General features: G+C 51.5%; 1 protein-coding gene across 3 annotated transcripts in view; it reads left to right on the top strand.

Annotated features, from left to right (window-relative positions):
- Positions 1-18549, top strand: part of DPP3 (dipeptidyl peptidase 3) — a 31103-nt gene that overhangs the window by 8533 nt on the left and 4021 nt on the right. For all 3 annotated transcript variants that reach the window (XM_061163101.1, XM_061163096.1, XM_061163106.1), the window contains exons 3-16: positions 734-823; positions 1405-1542; positions 2127-2201; positions 3050-3143; positions 7091-7221; positions 7331-7461; positions 7542-7600; positions 9786-9980; positions 10225-10337; positions 10689-10781; positions 12385-12447; positions 12546-12670; positions 12800-12920; positions 14306-14485. In XM_061163101.1, the coding sequence (XP_061019084.1) occupies positions 734-823; positions 1405-1542; positions 2127-2201; positions 3050-3143; positions 7091-7221; positions 7331-7461; positions 7542-7600; positions 9786-9980; positions 10225-10337; positions 10689-10781; positions 12385-12447; positions 12546-12670; positions 12800-12920; positions 14306-14485 (1608 nt within the window). The remainder of the gene's footprint in view (positions 1-733; positions 824-1404; positions 1543-2126; positions 2202-3049; positions 3144-7090; positions 7222-7330; positions 7462-7541; positions 7601-9785; positions 9981-10224; positions 10338-10688; positions 10782-12384; positions 12448-12545; positions 12671-12799; positions 12921-14305; positions 14486-18549) is intronic.

The following is an 18549-nucleotide window of genomic DNA, read 5'->3' as shown; positions in this document are numbered from 1 at the left end:
TCCAGGGCTAGGGAGGCTTCAGTCATGGCTGGATTCAGAGACTCAGGGATACCATTGCGATGCAGTCTTGGTCGCTCAGCTTTGCTTTCTTTTGTCACCTTAGTAGGGGAGCTCTAGGGGCTTTGGACTTGATGATTCCTGGTATGAAACAGTAGCTCTTCGCTGCTGGGAAATTTCCTGGTCAGGCTCTGGCTGGCTAGCTTGGGCCTGTGCCTACCCCTGGAGTTGGGGAAGGGAGATTTCGCCCCATCTCAAAACGAAGCTGTAAGGCCATATTGCCAGAGGAAGGGAGAGTCGATTTGGATCCTGCAAAAGCCGTAGAGTCGTTGACCAAGGCCCCTCCATCCCTAACATTTTGATGCCTCCAGCACCGGCTGCCTATCAGATGGGGGCTAAGGACAGGCTTCCTACAGGAGGTGGCGTCTGCACTGGGCCTTCAAAGTCAGATGAGATACAGGTGGCTGAGAGGGTGCTGATATGAAGGGAACAAGGTGGATGAGGGCTTGGATGTATCAATATTTGGAAGCTGTTGAGAAGACCTGTTTGGCTGGACCGTGGGTGTGTGAAGATTGGGCCGTGAAAGCAGTCCAGACTGGCGCCTCCCAGGATGTGGGTCCTGCCCCCTAGATCTCCCCACCTCACCCATACAGCTTCTTCTGGGGTGTTAACATCCCAGGAGGGAACCTCCGTGGGGTGGGAAGGCTGCGTTTCCTCTGACGCTCCCTTCCCCCAGGCGTTCCTGGTCTATGCCGCGGGTGTCTACTCCAACATGGGCAACTACAAGTCCTTTGGCGACACCAAGTTTGTTCCCAACCTGCCCAAGGTGAGCTGAGGAGGGCTGGGGAAGGTGGGCAGCCTGGGGCCGGTGGGGTGGAGTGGGGAATGCGGCAGATGGAGCCGGGCTTCGACCTTGTCACCACCACGCCGCACAGCCTTGGGTCAGCCACCCTCCCGGGTGCTGCAGCGACCTCCCGACCATGCCGACCCGAGAGACGAATGAAGGGAGGCTGTGGAAGGGTTCTGAGCACCGTTCGGTGCTGCAGAGATGGAGCCTGTTAGTCACCCCTGGAGACAGTGGAGGAGAGTGGACGCAGGGAGTCCTTCTCTGGACCACAGGGCTCGGGCCCTTCTAGGGCAGACCCAGCTCTTACATCAGCCGCTACTCTGCACATGACCTGCCTGATGATCTTTTTGAAATACAGCCTCTGACCCAGCCGGCTTGAGCAGGCAGGTATGAGGTTCTGCTTTTCTCCAGCAAGATCTATGCTGCCAGTCTGTCAACCACCCTCTGAGTCAGAAGGTCTTAGACTGGGGGAGAAGAGCTTGAGGGTGGCTGGGGGCGCTCCGGGAGGCAGGTTGGGTGGTGCGGCCTTGGCCAGGCCAAGGACTTCCCTTTCCCTGCAGGAGAAGCTGGAACGTGTGATCCTGGGGAGTGAGGCTGCACAGCAGCACCCGGAAGAAGTCAGGGGCCTCTGGCAGACCTGCGGGGAGCTCATGTTCTCATTGGAATCGGGGCTTCGACACCTCGGGCTGGGGAAGGAGGTGAGGCCTCAGCCGCGCTGGGGGGTGGAGGGCATTGTTGAGGGCCACGTGGCCTGGAGGGAGGGGCACCCAATGGGGAGACAGCAGGCTGTCCGCCATGCCTGAAGCCAAGCTGCTGTCCACAGCGGGTCTCAGCATCGTCCTCAGTAAGCGGGTTGGATGGAATGCTTTCTGAACGCCCTCCCAGTTCTGACATCCGGGGATGCTGTGTGCCAGGAGGAGGGAAGAAGAGACGAGCTGAGAGCTGGAGGGAGCTGGGGGTGCGGGGATGGAAAGGAGGGGGTCCAAGCTTCCCACATCTGGAGGCTGCTTAGTAGTTGCATGGGGTAAGGGACACAGTGAACCTTAGGGGTGGATCTGTGAGAGGCTGGTGCAGAGCTGTAGGAGGGCTGGGGATGGCCCTGTGTGTTGCTTGTGTTCCAATTTTCTTCCCCTGGAAAGAGATGGAGAGGGACCTTGGAGGCTGCTGAGAGGAGGTGCAAGAAGTCTGAGGCTGGAGAGGGTGGCCAGGAAGGAATTTACCAGCTGCCCCTGCAGCTCCAACTTCAGCAACTCCTATTTCCCCTCTGCCCCTTCCCCGACAGGGCATCACCACCTATTTCTCTGGGAACTGTACCATGGAAGATGCCAAACTAGCCCAAGACTTTCTGGACTCACAGGTTTGGGCGATGGGCAACTCGGGGTAGTGGTTTGTTGGGGTCCCCTTGGCACTGGCGCCCACTCCTGGGTCTCAGCCTGAGCCCAGAGGCACAGGCATCTTGGGTCCTTGAGGTGGAGAAGACTAGGGAATCCTTGTCTAAGGGTCAGCATGAGTGCCCTGATGGAGCCGCCCCCACCGCACCCCAGGCTGAAGGGCCTTGTGACAGCCTCAGGGAAGGAGGACACAGAATATCAGAGCTGCTTCAGCTGGGCTCTGGTGTCCATGGGGCAGTTTCACCTCCCCGCTGAGCCACTCAGTGGCATCTCTTATCTGTGGCTTGAGGTCTGCCTCCTATAGGCCAGGTTGGCTGAGGTCCTGAAGTGTCTGGCAGGTGTGATTGTGCATGCATATGTGTGTGCTCAGTCAGGCCCAACTCTTTGTGAGCCCATGGACTGTAGCCTGCCAGGCTCCTCTGTCTATGGAATTATCCAGGCAACAGTACTGGAGTGGGTTGCCATTTCCTACTGCAGGGGATCTTCCCAACCTAGAGGTCGAACCTGCATCTCCTGTGTCTCCTGCATCAGCAGGTAGATTTTTTACCACCGAGCCACCTGGGAAGTCCACTGTCTGGCACAGCACTTAGTAAAAGTGCTATGTGCTGAGTACTCAGCGTACTGAGCCGAGCAGGAGTCTGCCCTAGCCTGCCCACCCTGCTCCCTTCCTTCCCAGAAGACTGGCTGGTTCCCCAGAGGCCCGGCCCGCGTTGCCTCTGTATCTTCTCTCCTGGCTGTGCCCACTTTCCCTCCCTCCCACCCCACCGCCCACTCTGGATTTACTCTCCCCCAAACCCTGCCCTGTCTTTTCCAGAACCTCAGTGCCTACAACACACGGCTCTTCAAGGAGGTTGGCCAGGACGGGAAGCCGAGCTACGAGGTGCGGTTGGCTTCCGTGCTGGGCACAGGTGAGCTCACCCCCCCTTCTTCTCCCTCTTCAGTGTTCTTGGACCAGCGTAGACAGGACAGGAACCCAGGACAGGGGTTAGCTGCCTGCAATAGCCACAGGGAGTAACAACAGTCATATTAGTTATGGCAGATGTCGATGGAGGCTTACTGGGTGCCCAGCCCTGTGCCGTGCTCAGCAAATGGTGTTTCTAGGAGGTGAGCACCCCTAGCCCTGGAGCTGGTGGTGATCTAAAGCTAGGGGAGACCCAAGGGCAGAGGAAGGGCCTTGTTCCACTGGTGAACGTCACTGTGGCAAGCCTCTGATAGAAGCCGCATGTTGGCCATGGTCCCCGTCCTCCAGGCAGTGGTGCAGAAGATAACAATTCATGTCAACAATGGAAATAGAGGCTGGACCATATGTCTCATGATGGCCTAGGGGAGATATCCAAGCTGCACATCAATGAAGGCTTAATGGAAACGGTGTCCTGGAGGTTGGGGAGAATATAGAAAGGTGGGGGTGGTGAACTTGCTGAAGGGTTGTTGCTGAGCCGTGAAAGACGCTGGGATTCTTGGCCTCCAGAGGAGAGGAGTTCAATCCATGGCCAGAGATGAGGCTCGATCACTCAGAACTTTTGTGTAAACAAGTTTTATTAAAGTGTAAGAGAGAGAGAGAAAGCTTCTACATAGACATCAGAAGCGAGCAGAAAGAGTGCCCCTTGCTAATCTTTAGCCGGATGTTATAAAGCTAATAGCAGTCTGCTAATTAGAGAAAGGAAATGTCTCAAAACTCACAGACTGGCACCAGGCCCCTCACCCACAACATGCATTTTGAGATAACATTGGCACAAGGTGAGTTGTCCTGGGCCATAAAATGATTGACATGAATCTTGAAGAAAGGCAGATTTTCAAGCAAATACATAGTTTTATTAACATAGATTAGGAGAACAATGTATAACATACTGGTTTGTCAAGTCAGTTCTGAGCCTTTAGGTGGAACCGACTTGAAGACAGAGTCTAGGGTAAATATGTAGTACATTAACATAGCTTAAGACAAACATTTCCAAAAAAAAAAAGACAAACATTTCCATAAGAAAAATGCATTGGTTAGCTCAAGGTTTGAGAACAGTAAAGTTCAGGTCGAACCAGGTGTCATTATGGCAACACAGAGTTTTAGAAGAAACCTCTTTTTAAATTTTTATAGAGAAGGGAAATAATAATGTAACACTAGTTTGTTTCCTCCTGCAGCTTCAGAGAGAGAGAAAAAATGTGATACTTCCAGCCTAGTTCCTCCATTTGGAGACCCCTGGCCTTCCTGCCTGTTACCCTGTCATTACTAAACCCTGCTTCCTAAATATCTTTCAAAGTACCTTCAGGGTAAAGCGCAGATTCACCTCTAAGGGCTCCATCATTCGGAGTTTCTTGGTTATAAGTGAGGAAACCTATTTGCCTAAAGCAAAAGGGGACTTTATAGGCTTGAGTAATTAAGAAGCCCAGAATAGAAGGGCTTCAGGCATAGATGGATCCAGTTGCTCAGATAACGTTCTCAGAAATTTTGCTCTCTGTCTCTTGGCTCAACTCGCTTTGACTTCATCCATAGCAGGCTGCACCCACAGAGCCTGATAACCACTAGCCTGGCTGTTCCAGCAAAAAGAGGACCTTTTTCTCCCAGAAGTAGTGTCTGAAGATCTGGAAGTGGCTTAAGTTCCTCTGTTTTGGGTCTCCCATTTATATGAACCAATCCTTGTGGTTAAGGGACCGGTCTCTGATTGTCTAGACCTGGTTCCAAGCCTACCTCACAGTCAGGTGGTAAGATCAGCTCCTCCCATTGCCTGGACTCAGGGTGGCTGTGGGGGTTAGGTCCCGAAGGAAAACTGGAGTCTGTTACCAGGTGAGGGGGATATAGATGCAGTGTTGAGACAAGCATCCAGGCCTCTATGAGGGCCTATGTAATCCGGCCCTCCCTTCCCCAGCCACCTCCCACCTCCTAGCTTCCAGCCTCCCACTTAGACTCTGCGCCACAGCCATGCTCAGCAGCTTCCAATTTCCTAAAAACCCATGTTCTCACCTGCCCACTCCAGGCCTTTGCACAGCCCATTCCGTGTTCCCCCCCAGAATGTCTCCTTCCCCTCCAGGTGTTCACCTGATGAGCACCCGCTCGTCCTGGAGGCCAGGCTTAGACCTCACCTTCCCAGGACCCTTCCCTGTCTTCTCACAGCCTCTGTGCCCATCATCACCCCCAGTGATTTCCCGGTTGCTTTTCTGTTGACCGCAGGCTTCTTGAGAGGAGGACCTTTGTGTTTCATTCACTGGTGGCTCCCCAGCGGCCAGGCCTTGAGATCCTCAGATGCCAGGCAAATGAGGCCAGGTTGGGGCCTGCACTCCTGGTGGAGGGAACAGCATGAGCCAAAGCCAGGTGGTGGGAAAGTTTAGGGTTCAGCACGTATGTAGATCGACTTGACCAGGGCTGTCAACCGAAATGCCTCACACGACATCGTCATACTGTTCACGGCAGCTGTGCTCCAGAGTGAACATCCCAAGAGAGCCAGGCAGAAGCTGTGTTGCCTCCTACAGCCTGGCCCTTGGTCGCCACAGTGTTGCTTCTGCTGTAGTCACAAGCCTGCCTGCCCCTCTTCAAGAGGAGGGAATAAAGCCCCCACATCCTCATAAGAGAAGTCACATTGGGAGATAGGAAATACTGTGGCCATATATGGCCGTATATATATATATATATATACATATATATATATATATATATATATGTATATATATTTAAAAATACAATCTGAAAGCATATCTCACATCAGGAGATAGGAAATACTATGGCCATATATATGTAAATAAATAAATATATATATATATTAAAATATAATGTATGTTATATGGATCAAAGATAACAGGCAAGATACAACAGTATTGATATGCCATTGCTTCTCTAACAAATAGCCACAAATGTAGCAGCATGAAAAAGTCAAATTTAGGGACTTCCTTGGTGGTCCAATGGTTAAGAATCCGCCTTCCAATGCAGGGGACATGGGTTTGATTCCTGCTCGGGGAACTAAGATCCCACATCCTGCAGGGCAACTAAGACTGCGTTCTGCAACAAAGACTGAGTGCAGCCAAAATAAAAATAAAGTAAAAAATTAAAAAACCCCGCAGATTTATTCTCTTATAGTTCTGGAGGTCCAAATTGGAGTCTCTGCCTCTTCTGGGGAAATCTGCGTCTCTGCCACTCTCAGCTTCTGTGAGCTGCCTGCATCCCTTGGCCCGTGGCCCCTTCCTCACGTCTCGCCCAGTCCTTTCTTCTCTCATCACATCTCCTACTTCCCTTCACCCTCTTGTCTCCTTCTTATAAGGACCCTTGTGATTATATCTAGGGTAGGGCTACCTTTTTAAATATAGTCTGCCACATTGGGTTTGAATCTGACTCTGCTACTTGCTGTTGTGTGACCTTCAAAAACTGACTTAACCTCTCGGTGCCTTAGTTTCCCCATCTGTAGAAAAGAGATGATAATTTCCCTCTCACCACAGAGCTGATGTGAGGCTTCATTGAGTTAACACATAGAAATCACATTAAACATTTCATGTTACAGAATATATATATATATTTAAAATATTTATTTATTTGATTGTGCGAGGTCTTATTTGTGGCAGTCGGGATCTTTCATCTTTGTTGAGCATGTGAGATCTTTAGTTGTAGCATGCATACCCTTACTTGTGGCACATGGGGTCTAGTTCCCTGACCAGGAATCGAACCTGGGCCCCCTGCGTTGGGAGTGCAGAGTGTTAGCCAGTGGACCACCAGGGAAGTCCCCCATATATATTTTTTTTTTTGAAGATGAAAGTTTATAATTACTGTGAGCAATGGGGAGCTATCAAGAATGTTAGAATAAACGAATGTCACAGTGAGAAGCCTGCTGGGATGTCTCACACTCACCTTTCCCCTGAACGATGATCCTTCTTCCCTCAGAGCCTAACCTGGACTCCGACATGACTTCCAAGCTGAAGAGCTACGAATTCCAGGGAAGCCATTTCCGGGTGACCCGCGGGGACTATGCCCCCATCCTCCAGAAGGTGGTGGAGCACCTGGAGAAAGCCAAGGTAGGGGGCGCTTGGGGCTGAGGTGTGCCACTCCCAGACTTCGGGCAGCAAAGGCGGGTACCAGCATTGGGGGGCGGGCTGAGGCTGACCAGCCCCTGCTCACCCCCAGGCGTATGCAGCCAACAGCCACCAGGAACAGATGCTGGCCCAGTACATAGAAAGCTTCATCCAGGGCTCCATCGAGGCCCACAAGAAGGGCTCTCGCTTCTGGATCCAGGACAAAGGTCCCATTGTGGAGAGGTGAGGCGCCAGCCCCTGTTCCGCCCCGCCCTGCCCGCTCCTGCCCGCCCCTCCTCCATCTCAGCCCTTCTCTCCCCCAGTTACATCGGGTTCATCGAGAGCTACCGAGACCCCTTTGGTTCCCGCGGAGAGTTTGAAGGTAACTTCTGGGAGGTGGGAGGTCAAAGTGAAACCCTTACCCCTTTCCCCTGATGACTCTCCCATGGTAGAGTCATAGCAACAGCCATCGATGATTTGTCATGGACTGGACACCTACCATTCTTCGCTCATTTTGATAACCGTCGTCTTATGAGAATTTCCCTCCTCACTTCACAGATGTGGGAACTGAGGCAGAGTTGGCAGGGTGACCCACCCCAGGCACCTCGGCTCTGAGTCACTTTGCCGTGCCGCCCCCTGTGTCTGGTCCAGACCCAGGCTCCAGCCTTGTCACTTAACCCCGCCTCTGAGCCTCCGTCACTCCTTTTCGGGTGTCATGGAAAGTGAGGTGTTACATGCAGACAGCTCAGCACAGTGCCAGGCACGTCAGTGGTGCTGGGTCGATGGGAGCAGAATTAACACTGTGACTGTGAACTTGGCTGCCGTCATCCCAGGGTCGGTGACAGGCTGCCTCGGCCCTTGTGCCCAAGCCCAAGTCGCAGCAGCCTCAGCCTCTGAGGTCCCCCTTTGTACATGACTCGTCATGATTATTAGAAAAGTAATCCATGTTCACAGTCAAAAATTACGAAAACACACACCCAAAATAATCAACTATGACTGCACTCACCCCAAGATTAAAGTTTGGAATGTACTTTTCGTCTTTTGGTTTTATAGAGAGCGATGCTTAGAAATATATGTGTGTAATTTAAAAATCCACACTTGTAAGTAATTGGAAAAGTGCAGTCGTGTGTAGGATAAAATGTGAAATCCCTCTTTCACTACCTCTCCTATATCGCTCCCCTCCAAAGGTCACCAGAGTTCACAGTTGAATACAGGTCCTTCTAGACCTTTATCTAAGCATTCACACACACACATCCACACACATCTTCCTTTTAACTCATCTAGGTAAATGAGATTATATTCTGTGTATTGGTCTGTCACTTGCTTTTTTCACTTAGTCATGTATCTCAGATATCTTTTCCTATCAGTATATATAGACCTACCACATTCTTTTAAATAGATGTATAGTATTCATAATATATCATAAATAATTTCCCATAACATTTGATATTGTACTCCATGTCTGCCTTTAGGTCAGGCCTTTCCAGGGTATAGTCTATGCAGAGTTAGCAGGGATTATTCAGGGATTTCCTTGGTGGTCCAGTAGTTCAGACTCCATGCTTCCACTGCAGGGGAACTGGGTTGATTCCTGGTCAGGGAACTAAGATCCTGCATGCTACAGCCAAAAAAAAAAAAAAGAAGAAGAAGAAAGATTGAGTGTGGAGCAGCAAAGAGTCTCTGCTTGCAGGACTCTGCAGTACCTTTAATATGCGAATGTGCATTGAGAGCCTTTAAGAAGCTGGAGATAGAGTATATAGTGTTGCCCAAACTTCTTTGACTGGGGAGCTCTTTCTTCTTGAAGGCTCTCGTAGAAAATGTGTTCTATAGAGTGCAATTTTGAAAATACTGCTTTGAGCCAGGAACTCTTAACTGTTTTAAATCTGAAAGGATCAGTCCCAGCCCTCACTCATTCCACTACACCCTGGAAAGGCCTGCCCTAGACTAAGGAAGGGGACAACCTTCGCCTGGCCAAGGGATGGGCTTGGCAAAGGCTCCCTATCTGGATTCACTCTGTCTGATAAAACTGCTCACTCCAGTGCAGTAGCCTCACTCACCACCCTGTAAGCCGGGTGCTCTAGCCATGCAGGACAGCTCACAGTCCCCCCAAAAAGAAGAGCCTTTTTTGCTCACATAGTTCCTTCCACTGGGCATCTGATCCCCCATCACCCACTATGTACTCCCCACATACTCCTTTAAGATCCATCTCAGGGCACTCCCTGGCAGTCCAGTGGGTTAGGACTCCGTGCTTTCACTGCTGTGGCCCCAGATCGGGGAACTAAGATCCCACAAGCCACCCGGCATTGCCAAAAGATTTTTAAGAAGTTTAAAAAGATCCATCTCAGGTGTTACTCAGCGAAGCCTTTTCTCTGTGCCCTACTCTTCCCAAAACAGGGACCTCCATGAAGGCAAAGCGCAGGCCCGGGTTCTCCTGAGTGGCCAGCACAGGGTCACTGCACACAGCAGGCAATCAATGCCTGCATAATGGCTGGAGGGTTATTAGAGGAGTGGAGGAGGGTGTGGGATCCCCCCAAACCCTGCCCGCTCACAGCCCGCTCTCTCCCCCACAGGCTTTGTGGCCATGGTGAACAAGGCCATGAGTGCCAAGTTTGAGTGGCTGGTGGCAAGTGCGGAGCAGCTGCTGAAGGAGCTGCCCTGGCCCCCAGCCTTCGAGAAGGACAAGTTCCTCACCCCCGACTTCACCTCCCTGGACGTTCTCACCTTCGCCGGCTCCGGCATACCTGCTGGCATCAACATCCCCAACTGTGAGCTTCCCCGGGGGGGTCCTGGCCCGCCCCCCATCCCTGCCTGAACATGACGGGGGCTCCCCAAACCCCATAGGAGACGCCACTGAGAGTTGCCCCCTCCCCCTCCACACACTCACCCTGGCCACACATCACCCTGCTCCGCTCACATTCCCAGCCTGTCCCTCTGGTTAGACTCCTTACCTGTGACCCTTGACCTTTGCCCTTGCCCTTTTCTCCCTGGTCCCCTTCCCACCTTCTCCAGATGATGACCTGAGGCAGACGGAAGGCTTTAAGAATGTGTCCCTGGGGAACGTGCTGGCCGTGGCCTATACCACGCAGCGGGAGAAACTCACCTTCCTGGAGGAGGAGGACAAGGTGGGCACCACTGAGGGGCCTGGCCTGACCTCGGCTGACGCAGGAGGGCAGACAGGTCAGAGCAGGGGAAAGGACAGGGCTTCAGGCCCGGCTCTGCTGCTTCCCCGCTGTGTGACCTCGGGTCTTTGGAGCCTGTTTCCCCAGCCGGCAAACAGTGGAGGCAGCCCCTTCCTCGTGGGTTGTTGCCAGGATGAGGTGGGCTGTGCGGTGCCCAGTGTGGGGCTGGCAGGTGGTAGACCTTTAGCAGATGTGTGCCTCACGATGGGCCCTCGGGCTGGCACGGGGCCTGTGGGTAGACTGTGTGGCCGTGGTGGGGCAATGGGCAGCGTGGGTCTCTGCTTGTCTTGGCAGGACCTGTACATCCGCTGGAAAGGACCCTCCTTTGACGTGCAGGTGGGGCTGCACGAGCTGCTGGGCCATGGCAGCGGCAAGCTCTTCGTGCAGGTAAGAACTCGAGACCCGGGGCTTCCCCAGAGGTCCAGTGGCTAAGACTCCGCGCTCCCAATGCAGGGGCCCGGGTTCAATCCCTGGTCAGGGAACTAGATCCACGTGCCAAAACCAAGTTCGCATGCCACAACTAAAGATCCTTCTTACTGTTAAGGATCCCACAACTAAAAGATCCTGCATGCCAAAACTAAGACCCAGCACAGCCAAATAAATAAATTAAAAAGAATGAGGGGCTAGTGCTGGAACCAGTGGGACCCTCCCCAGTTCTAGGCCTATGGCTCCCGTTCCCCATCATCAGCCCCCAAGTATGGAAGCTGCTCCAGTCTTGGCTCTCAGTGTCTCACCCTCCCCCACGATGTCCCAGGATTGAGTGAGATCTGTAGGACAGGCCAGCTGAGGCCCCCCACCCAGAGTCTCCCACACAGAGTTCCCCATCATCAGCCCCCAAGTATGGAAGCTGCTCCAGTCTTGGCTCTCAGTGTCTCACCCTCCCCCACGATGTCCCAGGATTGAGTGAGATCTGTAGGACAGGCCAGCTGAGGCCCCCCACCCAGAGTCTCCCACACAGAGTTCCCCATCATCAGCCCCCAAGTATGGAAGCTGCTCCAGTCTTGGCTCTCAGTGTCTCACCCTCCCCCACGATGTCCCAGGATTGAGTGAGATCTGTAGGACAGGCCAGCTGAGGCCCCCCACCCAGAGTCTCCCACACAGAAGGACTTGCTTGGCTCAGGCCCAGGAAGCCTGCCCTGAGGGTATGACCCAGGCGGCCCCAGGGCAGAAAGGCCGGGCAGGGGTGGTGTCTGGACGCCCCCAGTCCTGAGGCTGCAGCACTGTCTTTGCACTGCTGTTCCCTGGAGCCTGTACTTTTCCAGGTATTGTAGGGAGCTGCCCCTTCCTGTGGGCCAGCCAGAGTGGCTGGAGCCCCCTCGACACCTACTCAGGAAATATGAGAAACAGCCTGCTGGCAGGCCAGGAGGAGCCCACTGTGGACTGCACAGATGAGAGGACTGGAGGCAGACGGGGTGGGGTCTGCTCCTCTTGGGGGCGCAGCTGCCTCCCTGAATGGGATCAGCTGGGCCTGGAAGTCAGAAGGATCCAGAGGGCAGCTGATGGTGGAGCAGCTTGGCATCGGGCTTTGTCTTGGCTTCGAAGTCCCAGGGAAGCGGCGACAAACGTAGCCCCTCTGTGGTCTTCTTCAGTCAGGCCCCCTCCCTGAGCCTCAGCTGGCCCATCTGAAATTTGGGTTTCCTGACTCCTACCATATGGCTCTTGTGAGGAATAAAGATGAAGCCCTGGGATTTGCCTGGCACCGAATAGGCCCTCTGGAAATGGGTGTTGTTGTTAAGAGACATGGTGCACAGATATTGTGTGCTCTGATTCCACTCTGGGGTTCTTAGTCTCTGAGCCTTAGTTTCCTCCTCTGTGAAGCGGGATAATAATAGAACCTTCCTAGGAGGATGACTTAAAGGGTTAAAAAGCTGTCCGCTCACTGTTCCCTGGCTGCCTTTCTGAGCCCCTTGGATCCCGGGCTGAAGGCCTAACCTGGGCCCCGGGGTACCCCACCCTCACCCGCCCCACGTTCATGACCCTTCTCTTGCAGGACGAGAAAGGAGCATTCAACTTCGACCAGGAGACCGTGATCAACCCGGAGACAGGGGAGCAGGTGAGGGTGGCCTGGGTGGAGTGCCAGGGTATGGGGAGGGGGGCCCAGGTAGGGTGGCAGCCACCCCTAAAGCCTGCTTCCTGGGCCCCCCCTCCCAGATCCAGAGCTGGTACCGGAGCGGGGAGACCTGGGACAGCAAGTTCAGCACCATCGCCTCCAGCTACGAAGAGTGCCGAGCGGAGAGCGTGGGCCTCTATCTCTGCCTCCACCCCCAAGTGCTAGAGTATGAGCCGCAGAGCCGGGGCAGGGGTTGGGGGGTGCTCCTCTGTGGATGGGGGGACGTGCTGGCAGGGAGGGCAGGGCCCGGGCAGCCTCCGACCTCGCTCCCCCACCACTTCCCTCCCTCCCCCAGGATCTTTGGCTTTGAGGGGGCTGATGCAGAAGACGTGATCTACGTGAACTGGCTCAACATGGTTCGGGCCGGGCTGCTTGCTCTGGAGTTCTACACCCCTGAGACCTCCAGCTGGAGACAGGTAGGGGCTGGGGGACCCCTCAGGAGGGAAGGGTCTGTGCTGGGGACCAAGACCAGGATTCTGGGTATGGGGATGGGACAACTGTACCCATGAGGCACATGAACTGGGTTGATCCCAGACTCTACCGCATGTGAGAGCAGGTCACGTCACTGTTGTGAGGCTCAGTGTTCCTGCCTGTAAAATGGGAGTATTCATCTTCTTTCCCACCTTTAAGAGAGAATCAGATGAGATGATGTTGCTATGACCACTAACAGATGATGCATCCATAACAGATGACTCACTCTGTGCCACTTAGTTCTAAGCAGTTTATGTGAACTGACCCATTTGTCCCCAGTGTCAACCTCAGCCGTAGGTAGTTACTACCTTCATTTTAGAGGTGAGGAAATGGAGGCACAAAGAGATCAAGTAACTTGATGGCAAGTAACAGACTCAGAATTTGAATCCAGGCAGACTGCCTCCAGAGCTATTAGGCTACGCTGTTTGGCTATGAGATGTACTTTGGAAACAGGGTAGGCAGGGTCTTCCCTGGTGTTCCAGTGGCTAAGACTCAGCACTTCCACTGCAGAGGGCCTGGGTTTAATACCTGGTTGGGGAACTAGATCCCACATGCTGCGACTAAAGATTCTGCATGCCACAACAAAGACCTGGTGCAGCCAAATTAATTAATTAATTAATTTTTTAAAAAAAGAAATTCAAAGCGAAAATTAACAAAAAGAAACAGGGTAAGCAATAGAAATCTTTTAAAAAGTCACCTAAGTCTGTTTTGAGGAGGCAATACTGTGTCATCCAAAGAACACATGTTTTAGAGTCAGGAAACTTGGGTTAGTCCTTGTTCTCTCTCACCAGTTGTGTGACCCTGAGCAAGTTACTTCACCTCTCTGGGCCTCTGTTTCGTCATCTGTAAACTGGGGATTACGATGCCCTCTTGATCTCATAGAACGGACTGCAAACAGGATTGTGGAGGAGAGAGTGCTCAGGGTGGCAAGGGACGCTCTGGGGTAACTGCTGTTATCAGGGCAGGGCGTGGGGCAGAAGAGGGCAGGGCGGGTGACAGGGGCACAAGGCTCTGGGTCCTGCCTGGACATGGCCTCCCCGTGCTCCAGGGCAGCCTGCTCTTCCTTGTGAGAGAAGACGGGAAGCATTTGAGGGGAGAGGAGTTAAACACCACAGGACCCACAGGGTGGGGGAGAACAAAACGACAATAATAATTCATAATTAGCAAGCACATGTGATCCATCAGGCCTTGGAACGAACTCTTGATCCTGGGTTGGCCAAAAAGATCATTCCCATAACATCTCAAGGAAAAACCTCAACGAGCTCTTTGGCCAGCTCGATACTTCTTACCTTGGGCCTACAAATGATTCCTTTCTCTTCGGCCCTGGCAGGCCCACATGCAGGCCCGGTTTGTGATCCTGAGGGTCTTGCTGGAGGCTGGCGAGGGACTGGTTACCGTCACTCCCACCACAGGCTCCGATGGGCGCCCCGACGCCCGGGTCCGCCTTGACCGCGACAAGATCCGGACAGTGGGCAAACCCGCCCTGGAGAGGTTCCTGCGGAGACTCCAGGTAAGCAGGGGCCTCTTGCCTCGGAGGCCCCCTCCAAGTCAGCCTGTCTGCACACTGTAACAGGAAAGGCTTCTTGGAGTAGGTTGTGTTTAAGCTGGAAATGGGAGTGCCAAGGAGGAAGTAGCCGTGAAAAGGTCTGAGCACAGAACAAACAGCATAAAGGCTGGTCTTGGGATTGGAAGGAGCTTAGTGGGTTGAGGGACAAGAAGGAGGAAGCCTGGAGCTTGGTGAGTGAAGGAGGGAAGGACAGTGCTCACTGCAGTCCTGGTTTCTCTCCCAGTTGGGATGTTTAGAGTCAGGAGACCTTTTGGGGTTCTGGTGCCAGGACTAACCAGCTGTGTAATTGCCTTGCTGGCCTCCACTTTTCTCATCTGTTAAATACATCACCTGCCTCACCTGGCAGGAATTCAATGAAACAACATATATACGGAACTGAGCAATAATATGGAGAAGGCAATGGCACCCCACTCCAGTACTCTTGCCTGGAAAATCCCATGGACGGAGGAGCCTGGCAGGCTACAGTCCATGCAGTCACGACTGAGCGACTTCACTTTCATGCATTGGAGAAGGAAATGGCAACCCACTCCAGTACTCTTGCCTGGAGAATCCCAGGGATGGGGAAGCCTGGTGGGCTGCCGTCTATGGGGTCACACAGAGTCGGACACGACTGAAGCGTCTTAGCAGCAGCAGCAGCAGAGCAATAAAAATCATATTATCCAAGCCAGTGTGACACAAAGTGTGGTCCGGGGACCAGCAGCAGCAGCAGCACCCAGAACATGCAGATTCTCAGGCCCCACCCCAGACCTCCTGATTCAGAAACTCTGAGTATGAGGCCCCAAAACCTGCATGTTTACTAGCCTTCCAGGTGATCCTGACACTCAGCAAGACTGGAGAACCCCTGATGGTGACCCACTCCTTACTGGGCAGTGCCTTCCATCAGAACAGGGTCCTGGTGGCTTTGCCTGAAGGACCTGAAGAAGGCCCAGCCTTCAATTCAGCAAATATCTCTCTACGATTATACTCCCACTTATTTCCAGAAGGGATTTAAGGCATTTTTCTTTAAAAGATATGTGTTTGGCCATTAAAGTAAAATAAAATTAGAAGTGAAAAAATATTAGATGCCCAAGGCAGTGTCATGTCCCAGATTAGATTCTGGAATAGAAAACAGATGTTCGTGGGAAAATGAGTGAACTCTCAGTAAAGTCTAGAGTTTAGTTAAGAGTAACGTACACATTTTGCTTAATGTTGACAACAGATGAAACTGGGCCAGGAGCCCATGGGAACTCTCTGGGCTATCTTTGTGGCTTTTCTGCAAATCTAAAATTATGCCAAAACAGTTTATTAATAATGATAATAAGTCAGTAGATAAAGAAATCAAATCTGCCAAACCCTAGGCCAGTATTGAACTGTGACTTAGTAGTGACGGAACACAGAGCATTCCATCTTAGAGACTGAAGCAGATGGATCTTTGTCCAGGATCATCCATTCAGCAGAATGGACAGTGTCCACAGCGGTGGCTTTACAGAACATGGAACAGGAGATATGGAACATGGAAGCATTTTTTGGTGTGGCTGTTTCTTGCATTAGCTCCCTAGAAAAACCCAAGAGCACAGCAAAGAGCCACCCAGCAGGGAAGATGGAGGCTTTTCCACAGGGAAAGGCTTCAGCCACAGGATTATAAATAGTCATAGCTTTGGCTCACCCATATGGTAAAAACTGATGAGGGGAGATATAAATCTGTATTTCTGGCTTCTGGGAGGGCCTGCCATCAACAGACTTAATTCCCTGGAACTGAGCAGTGGCCACCGAGTTTGGCTCTCTACACGGGCTCCACTCCCCAGTCTGCCAGGTCCACTTCCTGTTTCCTGTGCCTGCCTTAGTCATTCACTCATGATACCACCTGGCTCCCGTGGACACCCCTGTCGCCAGCTCTCTGGTTGAAGCTTCTGGTGGCTAACATGTCCACTTCGTGAATCTATGTTCACATGCTGGGTGTTAAGTATTATGCAAAAGAGAGAAAGGTCAGCCAGTCTCTCTAACCTTCCCCTAGGAGTTCCCAGTCAGTTTTAATTCCTGCAGAGCTAGGGAAAATCATTCTACCCCTGGGCCTAAGAGAGGGAGGCTTACCCAGAGGGTGCCCTAGTCAGAGTCCTACTTTGCCAGTGGCAAACTGGCAGAATAAGTAAGGATCAGAGCCATAAATGTCAGTTATTTGGAAGAGAGCCAACTAGATCTCTTAGTGCTAATCTTTATAATCACTGAAACTAAAAATAGGCAGCTTAAACAGATTTTAGATCCAGCTGAAGATAAGAGAAGTTAGAGCATGTATCATGCGTGCTAAGTCACTTTAGTCGTGTCCGACTCTCTATGACCCCATGGATTAGAGCCTGCCAGGCTCCTCTATCCATGGGATTCTCCAGGCAAGAATACTGGAATGGGTAGACATGCCCTTCTCCAGGGGATCTTCCCGACCCAGGAATTGAACCTAGGTCTCCTGCATTGCAGGTGGATTCTTTACTGTCTGAGCTACCAGGGATGCCCAGAGCATGTAGCACAGAGACACAAAGATAGAAAATTTAAAAGAGATTAAGAGACATGGAGGAGGGAGACTTCCCTGGTGGTCCAGTGGCTAAGACTCTGCACTCCCAATACTGGGGGCCTGGGTGTAATCCCTGGTTGGGGAACTAGATCTCACATGCAGCAAATAAAGATCCCAAATGCCACAAGAAGGATAAAAGATCACAACTAAGACCCAGTGCATGAAATAAATAAACATTAAAGAAAAAAAAAAAAAAAGACATGGAGGATAGTGTGAAAAGATCTAATGTACATGAACTGAAGTTCCAAGAAGAAAAGAGAGAGAAAAGAAGGAATATTAGAAGAGATAATGACTGAGCACTTCATAGAACTGATGAAAGACCCAACCCAGAAATCCGAAGAAGCTCAAGAAATTCCAAGAATGGCAAGCAAAACCTGTGTCTAGAAATATCATAGAATAGAAATTCCCTGGTGGCCCAGTGGCTAGGACTCTGTCCTTCCACCTCAGGGGTATAGTTTCAATCCCTAGTCAGGGAACTAAGATTTCACAAGCTCCACAATGTGGACAAGTAATACTGATAACATAACTTTTATTCATCAAAACTTACCACAAAGAAGGTGAGAAGATGCGTCTTAAACTAGGATAGGGTATTTATCACATATGAGTTTACAAAAGGTTAGCAGCTAAATATATAAAGAACTTTCCAAAAAAAAGTGAAGAAAAAACAGCCTAACAGAAAAATAGGCAAAACTCATGAACCAAAGAGGAAAATAAATAGCTCACCAACTTGTGGGATGTTGTTCCATCTCGTTAGTCATCAGGAAAACACAACTGAAACCACATGAGATTTCCACCCACCAGCTCGGCAACATGAAAAACTGTCAACATCACCCTGGTGAGCCGAGCCGGATGGACTGCCACCCCCCTGCCTCTGGAAGTGAAAACAGGTGCAACAAGTCTGGAAAACAATGGGGGCATCATCCTTTAAGGATGAGCATGAGCCAGACCTTGATTCTCCTGGGAAAACCTGCCTCTGATCACCAGAAGATGTACAATATGTACAGAGCAGCCTCGGATGGCAAAAATCACAGGTTATACGGCAACAGTGGAAGAGACACAACTGTGGTGTGTTTGTAAGTGGAATACGCACAGCTATGGGACTATATACTGCACTCACAAACACAGGTGGATCTCAGCTGTAATTCGAGCAGAAAAGGCAAATCACAGGATGTGGGCAAAAATGTAACATGAATTGAGAGTAAAACTCAGGGAAAATAAGAGGCTAAAAAGCAAAATCAAGTGCTAATTCCTCAGGCGGGGGAGGCCATGGGGTGCAGTCAGGGAGGGATGATGTGAGTAACTCTTAAGCTGGGTGGTGGTGGTGTGGGTGTCATTCTTTATAAGGTAGGTACTGTATGTTTTTTATTTGAAATGAAATGTTTTTTATATGAAATGTTTTATTTAAAAAAGAGGGTGGGGACTTCCGTGGTTGACTCTGAGCTCCTACTGCAGGGAGTGAGCATTC

Source organism: Dama dama, chromosome 2, assembly GCF_033118175.1.
Source record: "Dama dama isolate Ldn47 chromosome 2, ASM3311817v1, whole genome shotgun sequence".
Taxonomy (NCBI): Eukaryota; Metazoa; Chordata; class Mammalia; order Artiodactyla; family Cervidae; genus Dama; species Dama dama.
Note: the sequence above shows the minus strand (reverse complement) of the source record. Positions and strands in the feature narration are given on the sequence as shown.